Here is a 25,911-nt window from a genome sequence, read left to right on the forward strand (position 1 = left end):
CCCCAGATCACAGTGGAGGACCTAAGATTTGAACCCATGTCGGTCTGCTTCCAGAAGATTTATTCCTTTCCTGGGCATCTGACAGGATAAAGAGCATGATGTTTTTCTAAAATCCAGAAGGATAATTTTCACAAGAGTCCATTTTATACAATCCCCATTTGGCTGGATTCCCCAGCCTGACAATTTTCAACTACAGAATTAATTCTGCCATTACACAGAACATAAAATCCACTCTCATTCTTCACCCTCATCTGCAAACTTAATTGCCAAGCCCTGGTAAGTAAGCCGCTAGAGCTCCCTAATAAACCTGTGGCTCATTCCCCAGGTCTCTGATGGAATGTGTCCAAAGACATCAGCTAAGACAGCAACTGCAATGAATCCTAAAGCCCCTGAGATTTGGCACATCTTCCAAAAGGGGTTCAGTATTGATCTGGGGTATAATTAACAGTATTTATTTCAGAGGAGCTTGGTTAGGTTAAAAAGACAAGGTCCTTTATTAAAATGCTTTTGCCTGATGACAGGATTGCAAACACACACAGACACACACTCCCCACTCTGGAGAAAAGCCAAAAGCCTTGCTGCATGGAGCAGAATCCACTGATACCACCACCACCCCCGCCTCACCCCCATGTCTGAAGCTGCTCTATCCCATTCAAGCTTAGCAGCAATTAACAGAGCAGGCAGTGCCCAAGCCATCAAGTAAAAATAGAATCCCTTCCCCCTTCTTCCATCCTCATTTCCATTTTTGATTAATTTAACCAGTTCTGTCAATTAGTCATCCTGGAGAATACAGTTGAGTGGATTTTGCTAAGAACCAGAAGGCTTATTAATTTTGGAAGTGAGTGTCATTCATTAGTAGTTAACACCTTCCCAAGTCTTGCCCTCTCCCTCACTTGGGGTCTTGAATGAGAAAGCAGTGAAGGCCAAAATTGTCTCACATACATGGCTGCAGCCCCTAAGACATGCAGAATGGGAAAGATTGGGGTTATAGATGGCTCTGGCCTTGGACATCCTAGGCCAGCTTACCTGTCATCGTGCCCTGTAACAAGCTGTAACTAGCAAAGCAGCCACAGGAACCTGGCAGCATCCTGAATTCTAGGTTCAGGAGAACCCAGTCAAGGAAATGCCCAGAAATATTTTCCCCAGAAAGAGACATTGGCCTGTTAGAGTCTAGGGAGGGTGCTGGCCTCCTCTTCTCTGTATTTTGCCTATAAAAACCAAAAATTATCTTCCATTTTTTCAATTTGTAAATATGTTGCAACTTTTAAAATCTAAGTCTGTGTTTTATGACCATTTTTCCATTTGTAGTGCCAAGGAATTAATCTTTTAACATTCACACAAGTATCATAACAAGGTGGGAATTTTATTATACAATTGTTATGTATAATAGATCTTGTAACAGCCATTTTTTCCCTCCACAGAGAAATCAAAGTGTACCTCTTTCTCTTTGTATTAGCTTCCTATGGCTGTTGTAACAAATTCTCACAAATGTAGTGGCTTAAACAACACTAACTTATCATGCAGTTCTGCAGGTTAGAAGTCTGACATTCGTCTCACTGTCTAAAATCAAGGTTTTGATCAAGTTGTGTTCCCTGCTAGAGGCTCTGGGGGGGACTGTTTCCTCACTTTCTTCAGCTTTCAGAGGTTGCCCACGTTCCATGGCTAATGGCCCCTTCCTCCATTGTCAAAGCCAGCAGCAGGGAGATGAATCCTTCTTACATCACATCTCTCTCTCTCTCTCTCTCCTGTCTCTCTCAAGGACCTTTGTGATTACAGTGGGCCCACCTGGGTAATCCAAGATACTCTCCCCACCTTAAGGTCAGCTGATTAGTGCCATAATTCTATCCACAATCTTTATTCCATTTTGCCATGGAAGCTAAGATATTCCCAGGTTCCAGGCATTAGGATTTTGACATCCTTGGGGAGCCATCATTCTTCAAGTTTCAGTTAAGGCATATTCCTCCAGGAAGACTTCCTGGACCCAAATAGGATTAAATGCCCTCTCTCAGAGCACTTAAAACCATACATTTAATTACCTCTTTCTATTTTGGTCTCTCTCACAGATGGGACCATTATTATGGCTAGACTCTTTTCTCAAACCTCCTTACCATTTAGGACAGTGAAAGTGCTAAAGAAATGCTTTTAGAGGTAAAACAACCATAGTCATTCAATCTGATAAATTTGCATCTGATAATTCTCTTTACACAGATGTAAAAGCTAACACTAAAGAGTAGTTGACTCACTGCTCATTTCTAGCATTAAGATTACACACACACACACACACACACGTAATAATAAAATACCTACCTTGTTATATTTAACTTATGTTTAAATTTTTATTATTATACTTTAAGTTCTAGGGTATATGTGCACAACGTGCAGGTTTGTTACATATGTATACATGTGCCATGTTGGTGTGCTGCACCCATTAACTCGTCAGTTACATTAGGTATATCTCCTAATGCTATCCCTCCCCCCCTACCCCCTCCCCACAATAGGACCCAGTGTGTGATGCTCCCCTTCCTGTGTCCAAGTGATCTCATTGTTCAATTCCCACCTATGAGTGAGAACATGCGGTGTTTGGTTTTCTGTTCTTGTGAGAGTTTGCTGAGGATGATGGTTTCCAGCTGCATCCATGTCCCTACAAAGAACATGAACTCATCCTTTTTTATGGCTGCATAGTATTCCATGGTGTATATGTGCCACATGTTCTTAATCCAGTCTGTCACTGATGGACATTTGGGTTGATTCCAAGTCTTTGCTATTGTGAATAGTGCCGCAGTAAACATGCGTGTGCATGTGTCTTCATAGCAGCATAATTTATAATCCTTTGGGTATATACCCAGTAATGGGATGGCTGAGTCAAATGGTATTTCTAGTTCTAGATCCTTGAGGAATCGCCACACTGTTTTCCACAATTGAACTAGTTTACAGTCCCACCAACAGTGTAAAAGTGTTCCTATTTCTCCACATCCTCTCCAGCACCTGTTGTTTCCTGACTTTTTAATGATTGCCATTCTAACTGGTGTGAGATGGTATCTCATTGTGGTTTTGATTTGCATTTCTCTGATGGTGAGTGATGATGAGCATTTTTTCATGTGTCTATTGGCCGTATGAATGTCTTCTTTTGAGAAGTGTCTGTTCATATCCTTTGCCCACTTTTTGATGGGGTTGTTTGTTTTTTTCTTGTAAATTTGATTGAGTTTTTTATAGGTTCTGGATATTAGCCCTTTGTCAGATGAGTAGATTGCAAAAATTTTCTCCCATTCTGTAGGTTGCCTTTTCACTCTGCTGGTAGTTTCTTTTGCTGTGCAGAAGCTCTTTAGTTTAATTAGATCCCATTTGTCAATTTTGGCTTTTGTTGCCATTGCTTTTGGTGTTTTAGACATAAAGTCTTTGCCCATGCCTATGTCCTGAATGGTATTACCTAGGTTTTCTTCTAGGGTTTTTGTGGTTTTAGGTCTAATATTTAAGTCTCTAATCCATCTTGAATTAATTTTTGTATAAAGAGTAAGGAAAGGATCCAGTTTCAGCTTTCTACTTATGGCTAGCCAATTTTCCCAGCACCATTTATTAAATAGGGAATCCTTTCCCCATTTCTTGTTTTTCTCAGGTTTGTCAAAGATCAGATGGCTGTAGATGTGTGGTATTATTTCTGAGGGCTCTGTTCTGTTCCATTAATGTTAAAATTAAATTACATTCCTAGGCACCACAAGTGGGAAAATGGCAATTAAACAAATATGGACTAAGATTTTAAAAGTTGCAATATTTTTACAAATTGGAGAACTAGAATATAAGTTTTGTTGTTTGCAGGCAAAGTAAAAGAAAGAGGAGGCCATGAAGTAATGGTAATCAACGGCTACTTACTTATTCAACACATGTTTATTGTTGCTTCACATGTCCCAGGCACTGTTCCAGGCACTAGGAAAATAGTGACGCCTGCCCTTGCAGCACTTTATTCAAGGAGAAGGAATCTAACAACACACACATAAATAAGATTGAGATTTAGTGAAAATATTTCAGGGGAAGAAGCAACAGCAAATGCAGCAGCTCTGAATCTGGACTATGCTTGGCAGGTCACAGGGCAGAAGGATCACCAGCTGGGCCGTGTAGAGTACCGTAAGGAGGAACAGCATGAGAGGAGGCAGGAAGAGCTACATGCAGGCAGTCCCCTTGCACAACACATAGCCCCCATTCACATTGTATTCCATGCAAAAGACTTGAGGGGGTAGACCTGTAGGCAATGGTAAGGAGTTTGGATATTACTGTATTAAGAGAAAATCCAGGATTGGTTTAAAGAAGATGATTTATTATACTTTTAATATATCACTCTATGGCTATTTAAGAATGAGGCATCAGGAGGAAGAGTAGATACTGGAAGAAGAGTCAGAAAGCTATCAAAATGTTCCAGGCAAGAGATGAGCATGGCTTAGACTAAGATGGTGACAGTGGAAATGGTGAGATTGAATTGATTGGGCCATGCTTTGAGTGTAAAGTTAATAGAACTGTTAAAAAAAAAAAAAAAAAAAAAAAAAAAAAAAGATGTAGAGGGTGAAGTAAAGGACAGCACCAAGGACAGCTCCCAGCTTTTTGGTCTGAGCACACATCTAGATTAAGGCGCCACAGAGTGAGTTAACAATAACAGTTTGCAGGGGAAATTTACAAATTCTGTGGACTCTCGGATTCATGTTTTTAAAAAGGCATAAAATGGTAAAAATTGATATCTTTTGCTGTTTAGCCCTTTGCTATTTATAGAGCCCCTTCTCATTGATTTATCTTCATTGATCCTCCTGAAAACCCAGTAAGTTTGCAGTATCTCTTCCTTTTTGCAGCTGAGGAAATCAGGGTTTAGAAAACATTAAGTCTGAAACACTGACAATGATTGTTTTTTTTTCTTATATCAGATAATGCATACAATGACCCTCACGACTTGCATGGCCCTGTAAAATGGAGAAGGGGGGATCTCTTGTGTGTGTAATTGACTCATGTTTAAGTATATCGGTTAATTTGAGCCCCCCATGCAGTTCTCATAATCCTATTTTGACAGCTCAGTAGGTAGCATCAATAACTGAATTGTGAGATCTGCTGTCCACTCAAGCAGCTTCCAGCCCCATCAGTGCAAGTCTCTTTATCTGCTGAATTACTCAAAGCACCTGCTGGCCTTCCATCGTTATCAAGCACAGACCAGAGACAGCAGAGGGCAGGGGAATGCTAGCCCCATGAAGCTCATAATGATACTTGCCTTTATGTTCTATTTTTAACCTGAACATACGGATTTAAATAGGATTGATCTCATGTATGGGCATCCTTAAGCCCAGGGTCAAATAGCATATTCTGACATTTTTGTGCCATTTGAAAATGTCTGTAATGCAGTGAAATTGTCATTGAAGAGTTACATATGAGAAAAATAGAATCATCAAGCTTAGGAAAAAGACTGTGAAATCAAACAAAGCAATGAATTGGTCAATAAATGTTAACAAAGTATTGTGCTAAGCACAATAGATAGACAGACTTACGCAATTACTGCCTTTGTACACTTACCGTGGTGGGACAAGAGAATATAAAATTATGAAATGTTTCTAATATAAAGTTCATTTTCAATTGAATGTGAAATTTAGATTCCCATCATCAGAAAGAGAAAATGCTGACTAAAAAGTGTTTATGCTGAATATTGTTTTAGACTGTTGAAATAGTGATTTCAAATGTTCTTGTCCTCAGCATATCCTATGTGTACCCAAAAGTTCTGACGCGTAGCATTTTTCAGTTTCTGTTTATTGAGAATCTTTTGTGTTCGTGTCATTGTGGAGCCACAAAACTACAAATGTGTGTTAATCCAATGTACTGTTGCTTGCCCCTAGGGAGGTTATTAAGTACTGGAAGATTCCAAAGGCCATCCCTGACATTTCATGGATACTAAATTGCAGTTACTGAATGTATGAGTGAATGAGATGAAATCTAACATCAGATAAAAGGTGATACGTATCTCAGAATACACTAAGGCTATGAATTATAAGCTAAAACTCAGAATTGTCTCAATGTTAAACTTTTCTCCTGGAAGTTTTCCTGAAATTTGTATGATCTATATAACAGACCCCAGTACAAAATGGTATATTGAGTTACATATAAACTAGTTTACAGATAATGTCACAATATTTTGTGGTGCTCTGCCCCTTGACTTTTGTGTCTTGATCACAACTTGGGAACCTTGCTCTATAGAAGTTCAAAGGAGAAAGTGATTGTTTCCAACTGAACTTTTCAGAAAGAATATCAAGGGGTGGTGGAAGGTGGAGAGGGAGCAATGAAGCAGAGCCTGGAATATGGGAATGATTTTGCCTTTTATAGAATTTCAAATCCTACTGAACAACTTCCAGCCACTAGGTGGCTTTCAGATGCTCTGTTGAAGTTCATAAATGCCTTTTTAAAAACATGTATCTGAGAGTCCACAGAATTTGTAAATTTCCCCTGCAAACTGTTATAAAGGCCAGTTATAGGTATTCGTGAGATTCCTGTGACTAGGAAACTTGGCTTTAATGAAGATAGAAAGAGGTCGTATATCATAGTGGTCAATAGTGCTGGTTCTGGGATCAGACAAGCCCAGGTGTGTGTAACTTGGACTTAACTCCTTGGATTTACCCACTGTACACCTAAGTGTCTACCTCTATAAAATGGGGACAATAATGGAACATGCATTACTGGATTGTTGTGCAGATTCAGTGAAATGTCTGGTCCACAGTAAACACTCAATATTTTTTAGTATTTTATTATCAAAACAATTCAGAAACTTGGGGTTATAGATGAGAAAATTGGGCCCAGAAAAAGCATGTTGTTTACACAAAGTCAAAGATCTAGGCAAAGGTAGAGGGAGATTGAACCCAGGTCTAAAGTTGAATGTTGTTAATAGATAATACCTACAAACACTTCCGATCTTTGCCTCCGCAGGCCTGTTGGAGAGGTAGCCAGGGAAGCCACGTACTAGGCAGAGCACAGAGGAACACAAATATTTTTCTGCTAGAGTCTGTCCAGGCCTTGGGGTCCATGTTTCTGCAGAACCTGCTGGGGGAGTGCTAGAGTACACTGGGAGGAAGTACCTGAGCAGCAGTGGAGATGGAAAGGCCTCTTACTCTCTAACCAAGTGCAAAATGAGAACTAAGTACAACCTGTATCTCCTTTCCCATAACCAAGTCATTAAGCAAAGGGCTTGCTAACAGATAAAGCCTTTATTGTCTACAGTGATTATAAAATGTATCTTCTCTCTGCATCAGAGGACAGTGGCCTCAAGTTCTAGAGTGACTGCTGAAGAGAAGGATAGCCCACGTGTTGATGGTATGTCTGGAGCCAGTGGGAGGGCCTAGCAGGTAGTAGGTGCTCAATAAATTCACTGACTGTTCTCCACATTGCCCCTGTTACATTGTGTTAAGTCTGTAAAGAGATGGCTCCACTCTGGTTAATTCTCTGTGGTTGGTGAGATCACATAGCTAATGAAGCCCAAACCCGCGGTTTAATCCTTGCCAGTCCAATTTCTATTTGCTGGAACCATGCCCTCAGAGGTGTGGGGCCGCCAGTGTCTGTTCTTAGCACCAGGTTGAAGGGGCCACCCTTTCTAGTCAGGGGACTGGAGGAAAAATGATGCTATATGAGATGCCGTAGAACCAGACTTGGGTTTACATCCTAGCTCTGCCTCTTCTTAGCCTGTGACCAAGGGCAAATGACTCTCTGAGCATCATTTCTTTGTCTCCATAAAGAGTTTAGTGCAGCGCCTGGCAGATGGAAGACTGTCACTATTCGATGTTTGCAAACTCCAAGAACCTTTAAGAAACAGGTCAGTGGATTAGGAGCAGTGTTTTCCTGTAGAAAACCAGTCCTGGGAACACAGAGGCATAGTGCCGGATCCATGAGAAGACAGTGAAGCAGTGACCAGCCCACACCAGGGTCCCTCCAGGCAGTGCTTGGCCCATGCCAAGATGGACTGTCGTACTCAGCCATGAACTACTCACCTTGCTCTGCAGGGAGATCACTCAGCGGGAAGCTGCTCCTCTCTCCCTTTCTGTGCCTGTGCCTCTCATTGCAGTGATTATGTAGACAGCCTGGGAAACGGGGACAGCTTGGGAGTTCAGCACTGGCCTCTGCGGTGCCATGGCAACCAGCTTCCCAGCAATCACCCCTAATAATGGCCACTCGAGGTCTCTTCCACCTGGGCAGAGGCTCCCCAGGGAGTTCAGGCTTCTCTTGGAGTAGCTGCACAAAGCTACCTGTTGGGAACAAATTATGAGAGGGAAGGAGGGAGGGGAGAGCATGCTATCTCTTGGGGAGAGACATGAGAAAGGAGGCAGACAAGAAGTCTCTAGCCTGTGATGTGTGGAGTGGGCCCAGGGGCCTGGGGATGCTGCCGTTGGGTTCCCAGAGCCCACTGACTGTAGGAATGTGTAATTCCACAATGGGAGGTAGAGGCCCACGGATACCTTTGCCACTCACCAACCTTGCAGAGATTGAAAGACCAAATGTGAGTGCTCATAAAGCCAGCCGTCGCTGTTACCAGATTTCTTCATTAGGCTCCTGTCGAGATGCTCACTGCCAACTCATCATCTTGTCTGGACTGCAGCCGCCTCCCTTTCGGCTGCCTGCTGGAGAGAATGTGCTCAGAGGCCTCCTTCAATCAATATCTTTCCAGAATGACAGTTCTCAAAAAGGCACCAGTCCCGCTTGGCTAATAAATGATTATTCCTCACAAAAGAAGGACAAACAGACCTACAATTAATGAACTTGTCTGTAGATATTAGCCCAAATTCAGTCTTTAGATTGACAGGCGAACCCTAAGCCAAACACAGGTTTTTGCTCCCCCCTTCTTTAGATCAGATTCCAGCTGAGGCTCCTTCGTAAGAAAGTTCTAACCCCACAGATAATGAGCCTTCCAATGCTGTGCTCACTCAGGGACCATATGGTCCTTTGGGTCCCCGTCTCTCCAAGCTTCTGTTTCCTCAGCCATAAAATAGAGATAATTCTTACCCTAGATGGTGCCTGGCAGGTAACAGGTGCTCTTGTTATCACTGGTGTTGCCTTTCTGTGGGGCCAATTCCCTGAACTAAAATTTCTTAACTCATTGTGTCATTGTGAATCCTGAACAAATAATATTTAAAAATATTAGGAAGATTAGAGGGTAGCCAAATTAACCAGTAAAGAGGAAAACATGCAATGGGCTGAGGTTGTCCAGGAAGGCTTTCTAGAAAAGACAGTGAGTCCTGAAGGTTGAATAGGAGCCAGAGAAACAGGGGAGCAGGGAGAGGGAAGGGAAGGAGCATGGATCCAGGCCCAGCACATGCCAGTGCACCACAGACATCACCATCATCATTGCAGGGAGTCAATCAGGTCACAGGCTGCGGCCTGCATAGCTTACAGAGGACGTAGGTTTGATCACACACTCAAATTTCTTTAGTTAGTTGCTAACATAAAAAAAAATCAGAGTTCCTCAAAAAAAAATTTAGACTTTATAAATGAGACAATCTGGATATGCTGGCGCCCCATTTCTGCATGGCCGCGTTCAGCCGGAGCAGAGTGGAAACTGCCCCTTTGTTGTTTTGTTTGTTTGGTTTTTTTTTTTTTAATTTGTTTTTGTTTTGTTTTTGAGACAGAGTCTTGCTCTGCTGCCCAGGCTGGAATGCAATGGTGTGATCTCAGCTCACTGCAACCTCCGCCTCCCAGGTTCAAGCGATTCTCCTGCCTCAGCCTCTGGAGTAGCTGGGATTACAGGCGTCTACCACCGCACCCAGCTAATGTTTGTAAATTTTTTTTTTAGTAGAGATGGGGTTTTGCCATGTTGGCCAGGGTGATTTTGAACTCCTGACCTCAGGTGGAAACTGCCCCTTTTATGGGGTGTGGACACTCTAGTTTGCCACAGTCCCTGCTGTTCCCTATTGCTACCCATGAATGTGTCACCTATTTCACTACCTGCCTGGCCCCTGGAGGTAGGAGTTCTTCAACTCTGGTGCAAATGATGACTAGACGGGTCAGACCTCAGTGGAGCATTTGAGAAGAATGAAGTAGAGAGTAATATTGGAATGTTGACCTAGGGCTTGATATGGAGCCCCTGAACCAGGACAAGGGAGTAGAACTGTTGGCGGTCAGTCATACAGAGTCACTGTAGATGTCTGAACGCAAAGTGGCACTGCTTTGGAAAGATTCAAATATTTAGCACATGGTAGGACTGCAGGTTGTTTCATGTTCTGCTGCTAAGCCCTGATGTCTCTGAGGAGTTTGGCTTGCTCTGCCTTTGCAGCTGCTGGGCTCTGGTTTTTCTGAACTGTGTCAGCTTATGGGTACAGCAGTGGCAGAAGCAGGAATGTTGGGAGGAAAGGGTTGCTGAGCTGGGGTTCACCAGCTCCCTTGGAAATGGTGAAACTCTCATGGCTTGTGCCCAGAAGCAGCCCACTCTGGCCTGCCTTCCCTGTCCAACTCTATATGGGCAGGTGCTGAAAGGGAGCTGGCCCTGGGGCCAGGGAAATAACAGCGGCTTTGCAGAGTTGAAGGGGGAACTCATGGACTTTGAGCCCTCCCTTTGTTGACTGACGGAGGATAGTTTTCTAACACTGCTGTAACAAATTATCACATACTTAATGAACTTAGTGGCTTAAAATAACACGAATTGACTATCTTCCTTACAGTTCTGGAGGTCAAAAGTCAGAAATGGTTCTCACTGGGCTGAAGTCAAGGTGTCAGCAGGGCTGTGCTCCTTTTTAGAGGCTCTAGGGGAGAATGGCTTCTTGCCTTTTCCAGCTTCAAGAGGCTGCCTGCCTCCCTTGGCTCATGGCCCCTTTCCATCTTCAAAGCCAGCAGTGACCAGTCTTGTCTTTCTCAATGGGGTTATTCAGCCTTTGACCCTGTTGCCTTCCTATTTCACTTATAAGGACCCTGGTCATTACACTGAGCCCACCCAGATAATCTAACGTAGTATCTCTGTCTTAAGGTTAGCTGATTAGCAACATTAATTCCCTCTTGTCATGTAACATAACATAGCCACAGGTTCTAGGGATTAGGGTGTAGACTTATTTGGGGATGGGGGTAGTGGCATTATTCTGCCTACTACAGGGGAATTAATTGAGCAACTTTTCTTCCTTCAAGAGATGGCTGGGCACGGTGGTTCACTCCTGTAATCCCAGCACTTTGGGAGGCCAAGGTAGGTGGATCACCTGAGGTCGGGAGTTGGAGACAGCCTGGCCAACATGTTGAAACTCCATCTCTACTAAAACTACAAAAATTAGCTGGGTGTGGGGGCTCACGTCTGTAATCCCAGCTACTTGGGAGGCTGAGGCACCAGAATTGCTTAAACCCAGGAGGCGGAGGTTGCAGTGAGCCGAGATCATACCACCGCACTCCAGCGTGGGCGACAGAGTGAGACTCCACTTCAAAAAAAAAAAAAAAAAAAAAGAGAGAGAAAGATGAGAGGAAGCCCCAGCCGTGGTAGATAAGAAGGCCCACTCTTTGTTGAGGAAGCACAGGCACAGTATCTCTCTTGCTCACTCTTGTAACCCTAGCACCTATCATAGTGCTTTACACACACTGGGTACTCAATACCTGTTGTTTGAATGGTATGTGACACTGGAACTTGTTGACATCTTTTTATGGGTACAGAGGTGTATATATTTATGAGGTATATGAGATATTTTGATTCACACATGCAATGAGTAATAATCGCATTGGGGTAAACGGTATATTCATCACCTCAAGCATATATTCTTTATGTTACAAACAATCTGGTTATAATCCTTTATTTTTAAATGTGCAATTAAATTAATATTGACTATAATCACCCTGTTGTGCTATCACATACTAGTTCTTATTCATCCTTTCTATTTTTTTGTACCCATTAACCATTAACCCACTTCCCCCCTGCCCCCCAACCTCTGGTAACCATCCTTCTACTCTCTATCTCCATGAACTCAATCGTTTTGATTTTTAGCTCTCATAAATAAGTGAGAATATGTGAGGTTTGTCTTTCTGTCCCTGGCTCATTTCACTTAACATAAAGACCTGCAGTTCCATCCATGTTGTTGCAAATGGCAGGATCTCATTCTTTTTTATGGCTGGATAGTACTTCATTGTATATAAGTACCACATTTTCTTTATCCATTCATCTGTTGATGGACACTTAGGTTGCTTCCAAATCTTGGCTATTGTGCACAGTGCTGCAACAAACATGGGAGTGCAAATACTTCTCCAATATACTGATTTTCTTCGTTTGGGGTATATACCTAAGGAGTGGGATTGCTGGATCATATAGTAGCTCAATTTTTAGTGTTTTGAGGAATCTCCAAACTGTTATTCATAGTGGTTGTTCGAATTTTCATTCCCACCAACAATGTACAAGTGTTCCCTTTTCTCCACATCCTCATCAGCATTATTGCCTTTTAGATGAAAGCCATTTTAACTAGGGTCAGATGACATCAAATTGTAGTTTTGATTTGCAGTTCTCTAATGATCAATGATGTTGAGCACCTTTTTGTATGCCTATCTGCCATGTGTATGTCTTCTTTTGATAAATATCTATTCAGATCACTTGTTCATTTTTTTTAATGGATTAGATTTTTTTTCCTATAGAATTGTTTGAGCTCCTTCTATATTCTGGTGATTAATTCCTTGTCAGATGGGTAGTTTGCAAATATTTTTCCTTATCCTATGGGTTCTCTTTTCATTTTGTTGATTGTTTCCTTTGCTGTGCAGCAATGTTTTAACTTGATCCCATGTGCTCATTTTTGCTTTGGTTGCTTGTGCTTGTGGGGTATTACTCAAGAAATATTTGCCCAGTGCAATGTCCTGGAGACTTTCCCCAATGTTTTCTTGTAGTAGTTTCATGCTTTAAGGTCTTAGATTTAAGTCGCCAATCCATTTGGTTTTGACTTTTGTATATGTTGAGTGATAGGGATCTAGTTTCATTCTTTTGCATATGGATATCCAGTTTTCCTAGCACCAATTGTTGAAGAGATTGTCTTTTCCCCCAGTGTATGTTCTTAGCACCTTTGTTGAAAATGAGTTCACTGTTGATGTATAGATTTGTTTCTGGGTTCTCAATTGTGTTCCATTGGTGTATGTGTCTATTTTTATGCCAGTACCATGCTGTTTTGGTTACTATAACTCTGTAGTATAATTTGAAGTCAGTTAATGTGATTCCTCCAGTTTTGTTTTTTGCTTAAGATAGCCTTGGCTATTCTGGGTCTTTTGTGGTTTCATATAAATTTTAAGATTGTTTTTTCTATTTCTGTGAAGAAAGTCACTGGTATTTTGATAGGGATTCCATTAAATCTGTAGACTGCTTTGGGTGGCATGGACATTTTAACAGTATTGATTCTTCCAATTCATGAACATAGAATATCGTTTCATTTTTTTGTGTCCCCTTCCATTTCTTTCATCAATGTTTTTTAATTTTCATCATAGAGACATTTTACTTCTTTGGGTAATTCCTGGGTTTTTAATTTGTAGCTGTTGTAAATGGGTTTAATTTCTTGAGATTCTTTGCTGTTTGGCATATAGAAATTCTACTCATTTTTGTATCTTGATTTTGTATCCTGCAGTTTTATTGAATTTGTTTTCAGTTCTAATGGTTTTTTGGTGGCATATTTTAAGTTTTTTCAAATACAAGATCATATCATTGGCAAACAAGGATAATTTTACTACTTCTTTTCCAATTTGGATGCCTTTTCTTTCTTTCTTTCTTTTGTCTGATTGCTCTATCTAGGACTTTCAGTACTACGTTGAGCAACAGTGGTGACAGTGGGCATTCTTGTTGTATTCCAAATCTTAAAGGAAAGGCTTTCAGTTTTTCCCCATTCAGCGTGCTACTAGCTGTGGCTCTGTCATATATGACTTTTATTATTTTAAGTTACATTTCTTCTATATCCAGTTTTTTGAGGGTTTTTCTCCTTCATTCCATTGATATGACGTATCACATTGATTGATTTTTATATGCTGAACTGTCTTGCATCCCTGGGATAAATTCCACTTGGTCATGATGAATGATCTTTTTAATGTATTGATGAATTTGGTTTGCTAGTATTTTGTTGAGGGTTTTTGTATCAATATTCATCAGGGATATTGGCTTATAGTTCTCTTGGTGTGTCTTTGTCCGGTTTTGGTTTCAGGGTAACACTGGCCTCATAGAAGGAGTTTGGAAGTATTCCCTCCTCTATTTTTTGTAAACAGTTGGAGTAGAATTGACATTAGTTCTTCTTTAAATGTTTGATATGGGCTTGTTGACTTCTGACAGTGTACCAGGCACTGTGCTACATGTCTTGTTTGTTTTTGTTTTTGAGATGGATTCTCACTCTGTGGCCCAGGCTGGAGTGCAGTGGCACGATCTTGGCTCACTGCAACCTACGCCTCCTGGGTTCAAGCGATTCTTCTCCCAAGTAGCTGGGACTGCAGGCACGTGCCACCACACCCAGCTAATTTTTGTATTTTTAGTAGAGACGGGGTTTCACCATATTGGCCAGGTTGGTCTCGAGCTCCTGACTTCGTGATCCACCTGCCTCGGCGTCCCAAAGTGCTGGGATTACAGGTGTGAGCCACCACAGCTGGCCTGTGCTACATGTCTTATTTGCTTTTATCTCTTTTAATTTTCATAACCATGCAAATAAGATATTGATGTCTACATTTTACAGATATGCTGTATCTTAACAAGATAAGGAAAACTGACAAAGACAATCCAACCTGGAGATGACGAAGCCCAGGTTCTAGCCCCAATATGTCTGACTCCTAAGTCCATTCTCATGTATCAGCCTGAGAGACGTAACTTAGGAAAGCAACTTGCAGTTTAAGAAGTAGTCTCATCTTCCAGCCTTTCTACGTGATCTCATGGTGCTATCAGTCCTAGGGGCCCATTGTCCCACAAAAATGCATTGATCACCCCAGGCATTTATTCATGCTGATTCCCCTGTCTAGATAGGATGCCCCCTCCTACCCCTCAAACACCATTATCAGGGCTCAGCAAACTATGGCATACAGCCAAGTCTGGCTCAAAACTTTTCTTTTTTACAACTCTAGCAAAGAATAATATTTTTACATTTTCAAATAGTTGAAGAAATCAAAAAGGAATAGTATTTTATGGCACATAAAAATTATACAAAATTGAAATTTCAGTGTCCATATGCAAAGCCTTCGTGCGGGATATATGCTTATCTGTTTACATATTGTCTATGCTGCTTTCACACTACAAAGGCAGAGTTAAACAGTTGCAATGGAGACCAAATGGCCCTCAAAGCCTAAAATATGTACTAACCTCTTATCTATCCAGTGCTTATTGATCATTTAAGGCTCAGCTTCTTATTAAGTCTTTTCTTGTCACACCAGCCCATTTGTTCCTCACTTCTCCCCACTGTGAATTTTTGGTCAGTTTTTCTTGTCTGGGGAAAAAAAAAAAGGTTTTGATTCATTATTTCTTAACTTTGAATGATTAGTTTGTTAAAAGACATGTTGTAAAAGAAGTATAGTAGATGCAGAATTATTTTGAAAAGTTATGTAAAACTTAGGGGCCAATATAATTTCTTCTAGATTAACTTCTCATGCTTCATCACACTGTGCATTGTATGCCTTGTCTTGTTAAAGTGTCACTGTCAAACAATTGTTTGTTGAATTAATGGAGGACTATATGAAAAGCAAACTGCAAGGGTTAAGCAACTTGGTTTCATTATTTCCCAATTCAGAATCCTTCATCTGAGTCTTAATACGATCTAAATTTGCAGTCTCCAATCCGTGTCTGGAGACTATGTCATTAGGCCCCTGGTAGCACAGTAGCCACTAATTAAATCTTAAACCTCTTCTCTCACTGTCCTCAGCTGGATAAAGGCCAGCATTGTCAGTCCGAGCGAGTTCTTACCCTCTGTGGGAAAATTGTTGGCCGTTTCTCTCATTGGGCAAAATTATTGGATGTGTCTTCTGTATAGTAAAAATTACTGGCTGCATCTCAATCGGCGAGGCTTTTCTCTCCAGGGGCAAAACTGTTGCCTGCATATCTCTGAAGGAAAATTGCCATCTGCCTCACTCTGTAGGAAAATTGCCAGTTGTGTCCCCATTATGGAGAAATTGTCAACCATGTCTCCAAACGGAAAAACGTGCCAGCTGCGCTTCCCTGTAGAAGAAATGTCAGCAGAAGTGAGCAATTTAAAGCCCCGCGCATGATTCCGAGGCAGTTCCTTTTTCATCATGAGTGGACCCTCATGTCCCCCTGGCTTGTTTCCTGGACTCTCACTCTCATCTGCCCGCGTCATCACAGCCAGGGTGGGGGTGACATTGAAATGAGACACTTGGACCAAGGAGGGTGTCTTTCAAGGGATAGTTCAGAAACAAACTAGTACATGTCTGTGTCACAGCCCAGACAGAAGACTTAGACATCAGTATCACAACTGGTTCTTAAGATCTGCCTCAAACAGAAAAACACTTTAGGCTTTTGGACTCATTGCACACCAAGCTTGCCTTAAGCAATGCCTACTTCTGCATTATGGCTGCCGTCCCTGTTGTTTTGGGTACAGACACTTTGCTAAGTACTTCACAAGCAAGATCTCATCCATCCTTACAACCGCCCTAGAATATAGGTACTACTATTATCTCCATTAAATGAAGCTTGGAAGGAGTCCAGCTGCTTGTTCAAAGCTCCATAATTTATAAGCAGCAAAGCTGGGGTTTCAACCCAGGCCACTGAGTTTGGAACCACGTGTACTGCTAGTGACCACACCATCTAAGACAGAGCCAGCATGTCTTAGATGTCCTGGCCTTCAGGATCAGTTGTTAGTGGCCTTGGACCCCTCCTAACCCCTCTACATGGGCATGAGTTCCTGTGCAATTAATCAAGGTCCAGTGTAAGGTCAAGAGAAAGGAGCCGTGCCCAGGAACAGCCTGCACCTATGGTTACCTAATCTCTCTCTCCTATCCCCAGAGTCCACAACCAGCTCTCTGCATGCCTCCTTTCTGCCCTTGCTCCAGTTGTAATGAATGCTGTTTCACTTTAGCTTTCTCTAAAGTTGGCAGTTTTCTTCTTAACTCCTTCTCTTATTTTTGAATTCATGAATTATTGAATTCAAGATTTTCCCTAGATTCTGGAACCTTATTTATTTATCCAGTCATCTGAGCCCTTTCAGGGCTCACACAAGATACTTATAGCTCCATGGAGATGTATTCATATCTGTACACGTTATAACAGAAAACACATCTGCACAAGGCACATAAGATAGCCTATGGAATTTTAAAGGCAGTATTCAGTTGCTTTTCACTATAGCAATATAACCCAAAGTGTATTCTGAGGAAGCCTGTACTAAACACTGAGCTGCAAATGATTTGCCAAATAAAAATAAAATGGAGTGGGGAGAAAGGTATGATCAAATAATACTCTGAAGTAGGATTAAAGCAGTGATTCTCAACCAGGTATAGTCACGCCCCCGGGGGACATTTGGCAATATCTAGAGACATTTTTGGTTGCCACATGTGGGCAGATGGAGTCAGCAGGGCATATCTAGTGAGTAGAGGCCAGACAAGTTGCTGAACATTCTATAATGCCCCAACAACAGGGTAATTGCATTGTCAACTCCCAAAATTGTCAAGGTTTCCCAAGCTTATTTGACCTTGGAATCTGGAATGCCTGACATATCACAGCTTGAACATTTTGCTGAAGTCACTTTGGAAAGGCTACCTAGAGTAGTGGGGATTAGGAAAGGGAAATTGAAAAGCCAGTGAAATTTCATAGATTTTAGAATCTAAGAGCTGGGAGGGACCTAGTAGGCAACCCTAACTCCTTCCTATTACGGAGAAGGAAACGCCCAGAGATCTGACAGTGCTGAAAGCCACGCAGATGAGAGAGTAGGACAGAGGTTAAGAACATAAGCTGGAAGTATACTGAGTTCAAATTCTGGCTCTGTTCCTACTAGCTGTGAGTTGTGCCTGAGTTGACTGATTAGGCTAATTTGTGGAAAAGAGAAAGTACTAATACCTATGAATAGTGAATGAGTTAATACATGTAGAGCACACAGCACAAAAGCTCAATAGATAATAGGTATTATCAAAAGCCAGCCTGGACTTGTGCCCAGCCTGGATTCCAGCCCAGCATCCCTGAGTCTGATGTTCTTTCCAGTGTACCTGGATGGGCACAGGAAGAGGTGAGGAGCAGCAGAGGCACAAAAGTGGGAATATACAAGGTATATCTAGAATGTGAGGAATCCTAGTTTGACTTGTTTGAACAGGGAAACAATATTGACAAAGCAAGGCAAGGCCCAGTTGTGGAGGTGGTGTGACAGATGGGCAGAGTCAAGAGCCCATCTCTGCCACTGCCTAGCCGCATGATCCTGGGTGACTTACTGAACCTTTCCTCCTGGTCTGTCCCCTTATCTACAAATGAGAAGAGGATAGTACCTTCCTTAGAAGTGTGAACATTAAATGCAATAATGTATACAAAGCTTGAGGACCAAGAAGTGGTAGCAAATGTCATTATTGTTGTTACTGTTACTATTGGGGTCTCCAAGACATACGCTTCTGTTGGTGAACCTGACATACCCCCAGTGGCTAGGACTGGGCTATCAGGATTCTCACCAAGACTGTTTCCTCACAAAGGAAGCAAAGCTCTTCTTGTCTCCCCCTTAGTTCTCTTCCCTCTCCTCTCAATGTCTCTATTTTCTGATAGCTAATTGGAAACCTTACAGGTCAGCAGATTCTCTAGTGCCATGCCAAGCCAAGGGTCTCCGGGAGAAATGCTAGTGTTGATTTGTCTCGAGTTCTATCACTCAGGCACCAGATACTGTTGTACTACATGGTCAACAAATGTCTGATATTGGAGGGAGCACGAGAAGTAAATTTTATGGAATGCACACTGGTGTTCTATTTACCTTCCACTAGTCAGTTCCATAGCACCATGATTTCCCTCTGATAACACAGTAAAATCTCACTTATTCACAACTGTAACCACATTTGTGTGATTGCTAAACATGTATCCCCTCCTCTATCCTGTGAGCTCACTGAGAGTAGTGCTGGATCTGTCTTGTTCATTATTGTGTCTTTAGCATTTGGTACAGGGCCTGGCACATATCCATCCCACACATAAAAAGTATTTTATTTGTGGACTCTAGCTAATATACTGTATTGTGCATGTATGTGTGCCTGTGCATACAAGACACTTAACTTATAAATGAATGCTCAGCAAGGTCTCGTACATGGCATCATGATTAAGAACAAAGATTTTGAAGTCAGACAGATCTGAGTTCAAAATGCAGCTCTACCTCTGTGTGTCCCTGGACTAGTTACAAAACCTCTCTGTGCCTTAGTTATCCACATATATAAAATGAGGAATCATAATTCCTACTTTATAGGCTGTTTTAACAACTAAATGAAGTAAAACATGTAAAGCACAGGGTCTGCAGTATTATAAGCTTCCCATCAACAGTAATTATTAATACTATTAAATGCTATTACCCATGGAATGAAAATAATTCCTGGAGTTGCTATTAAAACTTGAATATACATAGATGTGTCATGAACTGCAAAGTGCTATGCCAGTATATTATCTGTACCTTGCCCTCTGTGTGCTACCTAAAGCCAGCACTCCACAAATAAATAGTGGTGGGTTGATTGGAGAATTGTCATCTTTCATTTCACATCCATCTTGTGAAGGTGTCATTTTGAGGCTTTACAGCGTTGCTACACTGGCCTCCCAACATGCCAAGTATTTGGGAAACAGATTCCTATGTATAACATTAAAAGGCACCATAAATATATACAATTTTGTTGTCGATTTAAACATTTTAAAATAGATTTGAGTTTAAAGAAGAGAAAATGTAAACATTCTTTATGTCTTTTAAATAGTCCACAGGTTCTGTACTCCTCGGTCCCAAACTCTCAAGAGTCTTCATGAATAAGATATGACTGGCCAGCACAGAAGCAGTGCATGCTGAAAATGAAAATAGTGATGGCATGTATTGAGGACGTACTATGTACCAAGCTTATATGCCAAGCAATGTGGCTCCTCATTTTGCAGCTGGGAAAACTAAAGCTGGAGTACTAAATAAAACGATCACAGCTAGTAACTGACAGAGGCAGGAATTGATGATTCCAGAGCACAATTTGCTAAGCTCATCCACTTTACTGCCTCTGGGTCAGGTGTTTTACTTGGAATTTCCAAGCCCCCAGTACTGAGATGGCTGTTAGTTGAAACTAATGTGAAAATTTTCTTCCCATCTAGTTCTCAACTACGAAGATACCAATCAGAATCCTGGGGCCTTCACTAATACTCAGCTGAAGCCCAAAAGATGAGGGCACAGACTAAGACATTGGGTCAGAGGCTGTAATGAGCCATGTTTTTCTGTTTCAATGATTCTTTTCTTAATTTGCAATTTCAATTCAATTGATCAGGGTTTTTGTTGCTATTCTCTTCAATCGTCCTGTGAAAATTAACATTTTGGCTTAGTTCACAGTTTAATTCAGCAAGGTTTGAAATGTAACTTATTATATACTTGGGCTCTTTATACAGAATTCATTACTGACTATGTCAGTGCATTGACCAGGCAGGAAAGAAGTAGTCTTGGAGGATGAGTTAACTCAGCAACCTGCAGGCCAGTGTTTGTTTCAGCCTGAAATTGTGATATAAACCCTTGTTGGGTTTAACCATACACAATTGCCATCTTTGTAGGTCAAAAATAATTGAATGTCAGCAACTGCATATGTTTCAACTTAATACTATACATGCTAAGCACCCAGAAGGCAAAGAATCTGTTAATTTATCTGGCTTTGGCTCCAGTGAAGCAACAAATATTCATTGAACATTTGTGAGCAAGACTCTGAGTATGAAGATAAGACCAAAATCCTGTTCTCAAGAAGCTTATGTCCTAGTTGAAGAGATAAAACAAACTCATGAATTGTTAAAATAATAATGTGAAAAATGATAGTTTCATTGTAAGAGAGTACCTGAGCAAATACTAAATAAATGGACAGACCAAGTATGATAGGGCTTCAGAGAAAAGAAAAGATCATTTGGGGTGAAATAATATGTAGCAGATGAGGTATATGAATCAAAGAGTATCTGGATCCATGAAGAAGGAATCAGGCAATGAATAGAAGTGGGAAACATGGAGATATACTCTATACATCCAACTTAAAATCGAGGTAGAAAGAAGAATTAGAGACAGTTTATGATGGGCTCTGATAACATACTGAGAAGCCATGCCTTCTTCCTGTAAGTGGAAATTAGCTGAAGCTATTGAGAGAGATAATAAGAGGCTGGATATCAGAGCAAATAGACAATTCACACAGAAGACATTGTGGGTTCAATGTACACTATTTGGCTAATGGTTACACTAGAAGCCAAGACTTCACCACTATGCAATATATCCATGTAATGAAACCACATTTGTACCCATTAAATTTATACAAATTTGGAAATATTGTTAATTTTAAAAAGACATCATAGCTACAGTTTACATACAAGGAGACCTAAGGCACAGAGAAGTATCTTGCCTAAGGTCACACAACAAGTAAATGACAGGCTGACCTTAGACCCAAGGCAGTCCAGCAAGAAAGCACCACCTTTTTTCTTTCTTTCTTTTGTGAAGACAGGATCTCGATCTGTTACCCAGGCTAGAGTGCAGTGGCCCAATAGTAGCTCACTGCAGCTTCCTTGGTTCAAGCAATCCTTCTTGCCTCATCCACCCAAGTAGCTGGGACCACAGGCATGCCCCACCATGCCTGGCTCACTGTTTATAGCAATGGGGTCTTCCTATATTTTCCAGGCTGGTCTTGAAATCTTGGGTTTAAGTGATCTTCCTGCCTAGGCCTCCCAAAGTGCTGAATACAGGCATGAGCTACCACACCTGGCCAAAGTCCCACCGTTAAACACCATGAGCCAACCAGAGAGATGAAAACATAAGGCCAGGCAAAAACTTGTATATGAATAATCATAGCACTGTTATTCCTAGCAGCTAAAAAGTGGAAACAACTCAAATGCTCATCAACTGATAAATGGATAAACAAAATGTGGTATATTCATACAATGGAATACTATTCGGCCACAGGAAGAACGAAGAACTGATACATGCTACGACATGGATGAACCTTAAAAATTTTATGCCAAGTAAAATGAGCCAGTCAGTCCCAAATGACCATATATTCTATGAATCCATTTGTGTGAAATTTCCAGAATGAGAATCAGAAAGCAGATTGGTGTTTACCTAGGACTGTAGGAGCAGGCAATGGAAAGTAACTGCTAATGCATATGGAGTTTTTGCGGGGAGGTAAAGAACATAGTCTAAATTTAGATTATAGCGATGATTTTGTGATTATACTGAAAACCACTGAACTCTACACTTTACAGTTTGTGGTATGTGGATTTTATCTCACTAAAAGCTGTAAAAAAAATTTTTTTAAGTATCTAAGATGACTCCAGGTTTTATGCAGTGACACCCAGATACCAAGGGAAACAGAAAAAGAGTTAGATGCATAGATCTGTCAGTGCCAGATCTATGAACGGGACAGGTCCCATGCCAGTCCTTCCATGAGAATTAAAATCCAGAAACTAATGACAGCTTTTTCTGCTACCAGAGAGATGACAGTTCTCTATTAGCAACTTACATTCTGCAGACACCAGCCCTACTTAAGGAAGACTCTCAGTTACACTGTTAGCTTCCTAGCCAGTCCAAACATGTTAGAGTCAGTTGATAAGGATTGCTAAATTTGTCTTGTTTTGCTTTTGTTCTGCAGTTTTTGAAGAGCCGGAAGATCCAAGCAACAGATCATTTTTCTCTGAAATTATCTCTTCAATTTCGGATGTGAAGTTCAGCCACAGTGGGAGGTATATCATGACCAGGGACTATTTGACCGTTAAAGTCTGGGATCTCAACATGGAAAACCGCCCCATCGAGACTTACCAGGTATAGAACCCCAGGCACCCATAGGTATATGGAACATTGCCTTCATGAGCTTTTAAGCCAACCCCTGCTTCCAAAGGTTTACAATGCAGAAAAATGGAAGGCAGTGCATGGTGATACATTCAGTAAAATGGTACAGGCTATAATTAAGATAAAGGTGCATGTGGAGAGGCTAGAATTCAATGTAATTGATATGGACTGAGCACTTCATGTGGAATGGATACTATAGAGGTAAACAAATGGTCCTGCTCTCATGCAGCTTACCATCTGACGGAAAAGGCAGATGATGAGCAAGGAATTGAGTGTGCATCTCTGCAAGAGATGGTCCAGCCAGGTGAGAAAGATTTTCCCAAAGAAGTGACCCTTAAACTGAGTCTTAACTGCCATGAACTAGTCAGGAAATGCATACTCTTAAAATAATGTGTTCACATGGACGCAGGGAGGGGAACATCATACACCGGGGCCTGTCAGGGGGTGGGGAGCTAGGGGAGGGATAGCATTAGGAGAAATACCTAATGTAGATGACGGGTTGATGGGTGCAGCAAACCACCATGGCACACGTATAACAAACCTGCATGTTCTGCACATGTATCTCAGAACTTAAAGTATAATAATTAAAAACATAGTATGTTCAAAGGCCTGGTGTCAAGAGAAATGAGGTGTGTTCAGGGTGCTTATACCTTGAATATGAATCACAAAGGCAGAAAGATGAGCCTGGAGATAGAGGTAAGGGGCCAATCACTAGGCCCTGGTAATGTACAGTAGGCTGTTTTGCCTGTGGACTGGGTACAATGGAGGACCATTAAAGTTTTACACCAGGAAATGACATTGTGAGTTTTAGTTTTTACAGTGTGTTTCACTTTGCAGTTTGCCAAACAGACAATTTAGATAAGAGGAGATGATGGCAATTTGGTCTGGTAATGGTAGAGTGCAGATGGAAGGATGGGTAAGATGAAGAGTCAGTGAGGTTTGCTTACTGATCAAATGTACAGGGAGAGGAATCAAAAAGACTGGAAGTTTTGAACTTAAGTGTTAGGTAGATGGTGTAAATGCAAGGAAACAAAGGGAAAGGCATTTTTTAGGGTGGTGTTGTTGAAAGAGGAAGACCAGACTTTGAAGTAGAGAGGACTTAAAGAAGCAAAATCCAGGCAAGAGTATAATGAAAGCAAAGATCAAGTGGGGTGGGGATAAACTAACCCTATTTTAAGCTATTTGGGGTTAGATAAAAAGAAGTGGGGGGATTCTATACAGAAGGATTTGACTTACATTTTTTCCTTGAGATATCATGTACATATCATAATAATCGGCCTTTCAAAGCACACAATTTAATGAAACCACCACTATCTAATTCCAGATCATTTTCATCATTGACATTTTTAAATTAATATTCTGGTTGCGCTGGGGAGAAGAAACTGTGGGAGGGACATTGGAAGAGACAGGAGAATAGTTATAACATTCTGGCAAGGGGAAATAGTAGCTTAGATGAGTGTATTAGCAATGAAGATAGCCAGATTCTTCATATATTTCCAAGGTAAAAGCAATAGGGTTTGAGGACGAATTTGATGTGGGATGTAACAGGAAAAGAAAGAAGCACCAAGGATTACTCCAAAATTTTTGTCCTGAACAATTAGAAAAGTAGAGTTGCCAATTTATTTAGATGAGAAAATCGAGAGTTTGGTTTTGGCTCTGTTAAACCAGTTTAACATCCAAACAGACACAGCAAGTAGACAGCTCAATGTGAGTCTGGATATATTTAGCTTCAAGATATAAACCTGACACTCACAAGTATATAGAGGGTATTTAAAGCCATAGGACTGAATGAGATCTTCTAGGCAATTAGTATAATTAAAGAAGAGGTCGGAAAATAAGACCTAGTTGAGAATAGGAAGAGGATTTGGCAAGAGAGATTTGGGGAAACTAGCCAGTGAGATGAGAGGAGTGACTAGGAAGCCAAGTGGAGAAAATGTCTTAAGGAAAAGGAAGTCATCGACTGCCAAATGCTTTGCTGAATCAAGTACAGAAGACTACGAACTTGGATTTAGTAAGTGGAGATTACCAGTAACCTGAATGACAGAGGAACAGTAGTAGAGCAGTGTGAATAAATGTCCAATTGGAGTGAGTTTAAGAAACTGAAGATGATAACATAATGAGGACAGACAACTGTTTCAGTAAGTTTACTCTGAAGGAGAACAGAGAAATGGAAGTGTAGCTGAAAAGGGATTCTGGCTGAATGAAGTTATTACAGCATGTTTTCTGCTGATAGGAATAAGCCACTAGAGAGAGAGACCATTAGAGAGAGAGACCACTGAAAGAACAAAGCCCTTGAGGCAAGCCAGTGGGGGATGCAGTCCATTGCAGAATTGGCTGTAGACGGTAAGGTGCATAGATAATTCATCTGTCAAAGGAATGACAGCAGTTTTCATATATAGATGAAGTAGGTTTGTGAATTTTGTGATGAGAACATGTAGGTGTTTTCTTTAGTAAAATAAGTAGTAAGGTCATTAGCTGAATGGGAAGAAAGAAAAGGGGTAAAGTACTCATCTAAGAAAGAGAAATGTTGTAGGGTGGTAGGGTTGCTCAGGGATCCACTTGAAATTTACATAATTGATTTAAAGGGAGATTAACCTGTATGATTATGTTTCTTCTCAGCCACATTCACCTGCTTGATACAGGTAAAGAAAGGGTAGAAAGTAAGATTTAACCAGTGATAGAGTTGTGCCAAATGAGTACAATGGAAAGAGAGAGCAAGAAAGGCAAGTTTGTTGAATATATATGCTAAAGGAATGATTGTAATGATGTACTGCTGAGTCGAAGGTGGGCAAAGGGGAAATAATGAATTTTAAGGATTGATAGAATCAAGATACTAGAAGGAGTGAACTAAAAAGACAGGAGTTAACAGCAGCAGCAGGGATAGCAATGACAGGTACAGGGATAGCAATGACAAGGTTCATAATATGACCAAGGAAGCAAAGGACAAAACACATTGAATATGATGAGACTGAGTAAGAGAGAGACTAGAGTGCTCGAATAACTA

The 25,911-nt window shown here is 41.1% G+C and overlaps 2 protein-coding genes across 11 annotated transcripts in view; both read left to right on the forward strand.

Annotated features, from left to right (window-relative positions):
* Positions 1 to 25,911, forward strand: part of PPP2R2B (protein phosphatase 2 regulatory subunit Bbeta) — a 487,138-nt gene that overhangs the window by 453,559 nt on the left and 7,668 nt on the right. For all 10 annotated transcript variants that reach the window (XM_050794012.1, XM_050794011.1, XM_050794017.1 and 7 more), the window contains one exon: positions 22,711 to 22,880. In XM_050794012.1, the coding sequence (XP_050649969.1) occupies positions 22,711 to 22,880 (170 nt within the window). The remainder of the gene's footprint in view (positions 1 to 22,710; positions 22,881 to 25,911) is intronic.
* Positions 1 to 25,911, forward strand: part of PRELID2 (PRELI domain containing 2) — a 1,077,378-nt gene that overhangs the window by 192,777 nt on the left and 858,690 nt on the right. The window lies entirely within an intron of this gene.

This window comes from Macaca thibetana, chromosome 6 (assembly GCF_024542745.1).
Source record: "Macaca thibetana thibetana isolate TM-01 chromosome 6, ASM2454274v1, whole genome shotgun sequence".
NCBI lineage: Eukaryota > Metazoa > Chordata > Mammalia > Primates > Cercopithecidae > Macaca > Macaca thibetana.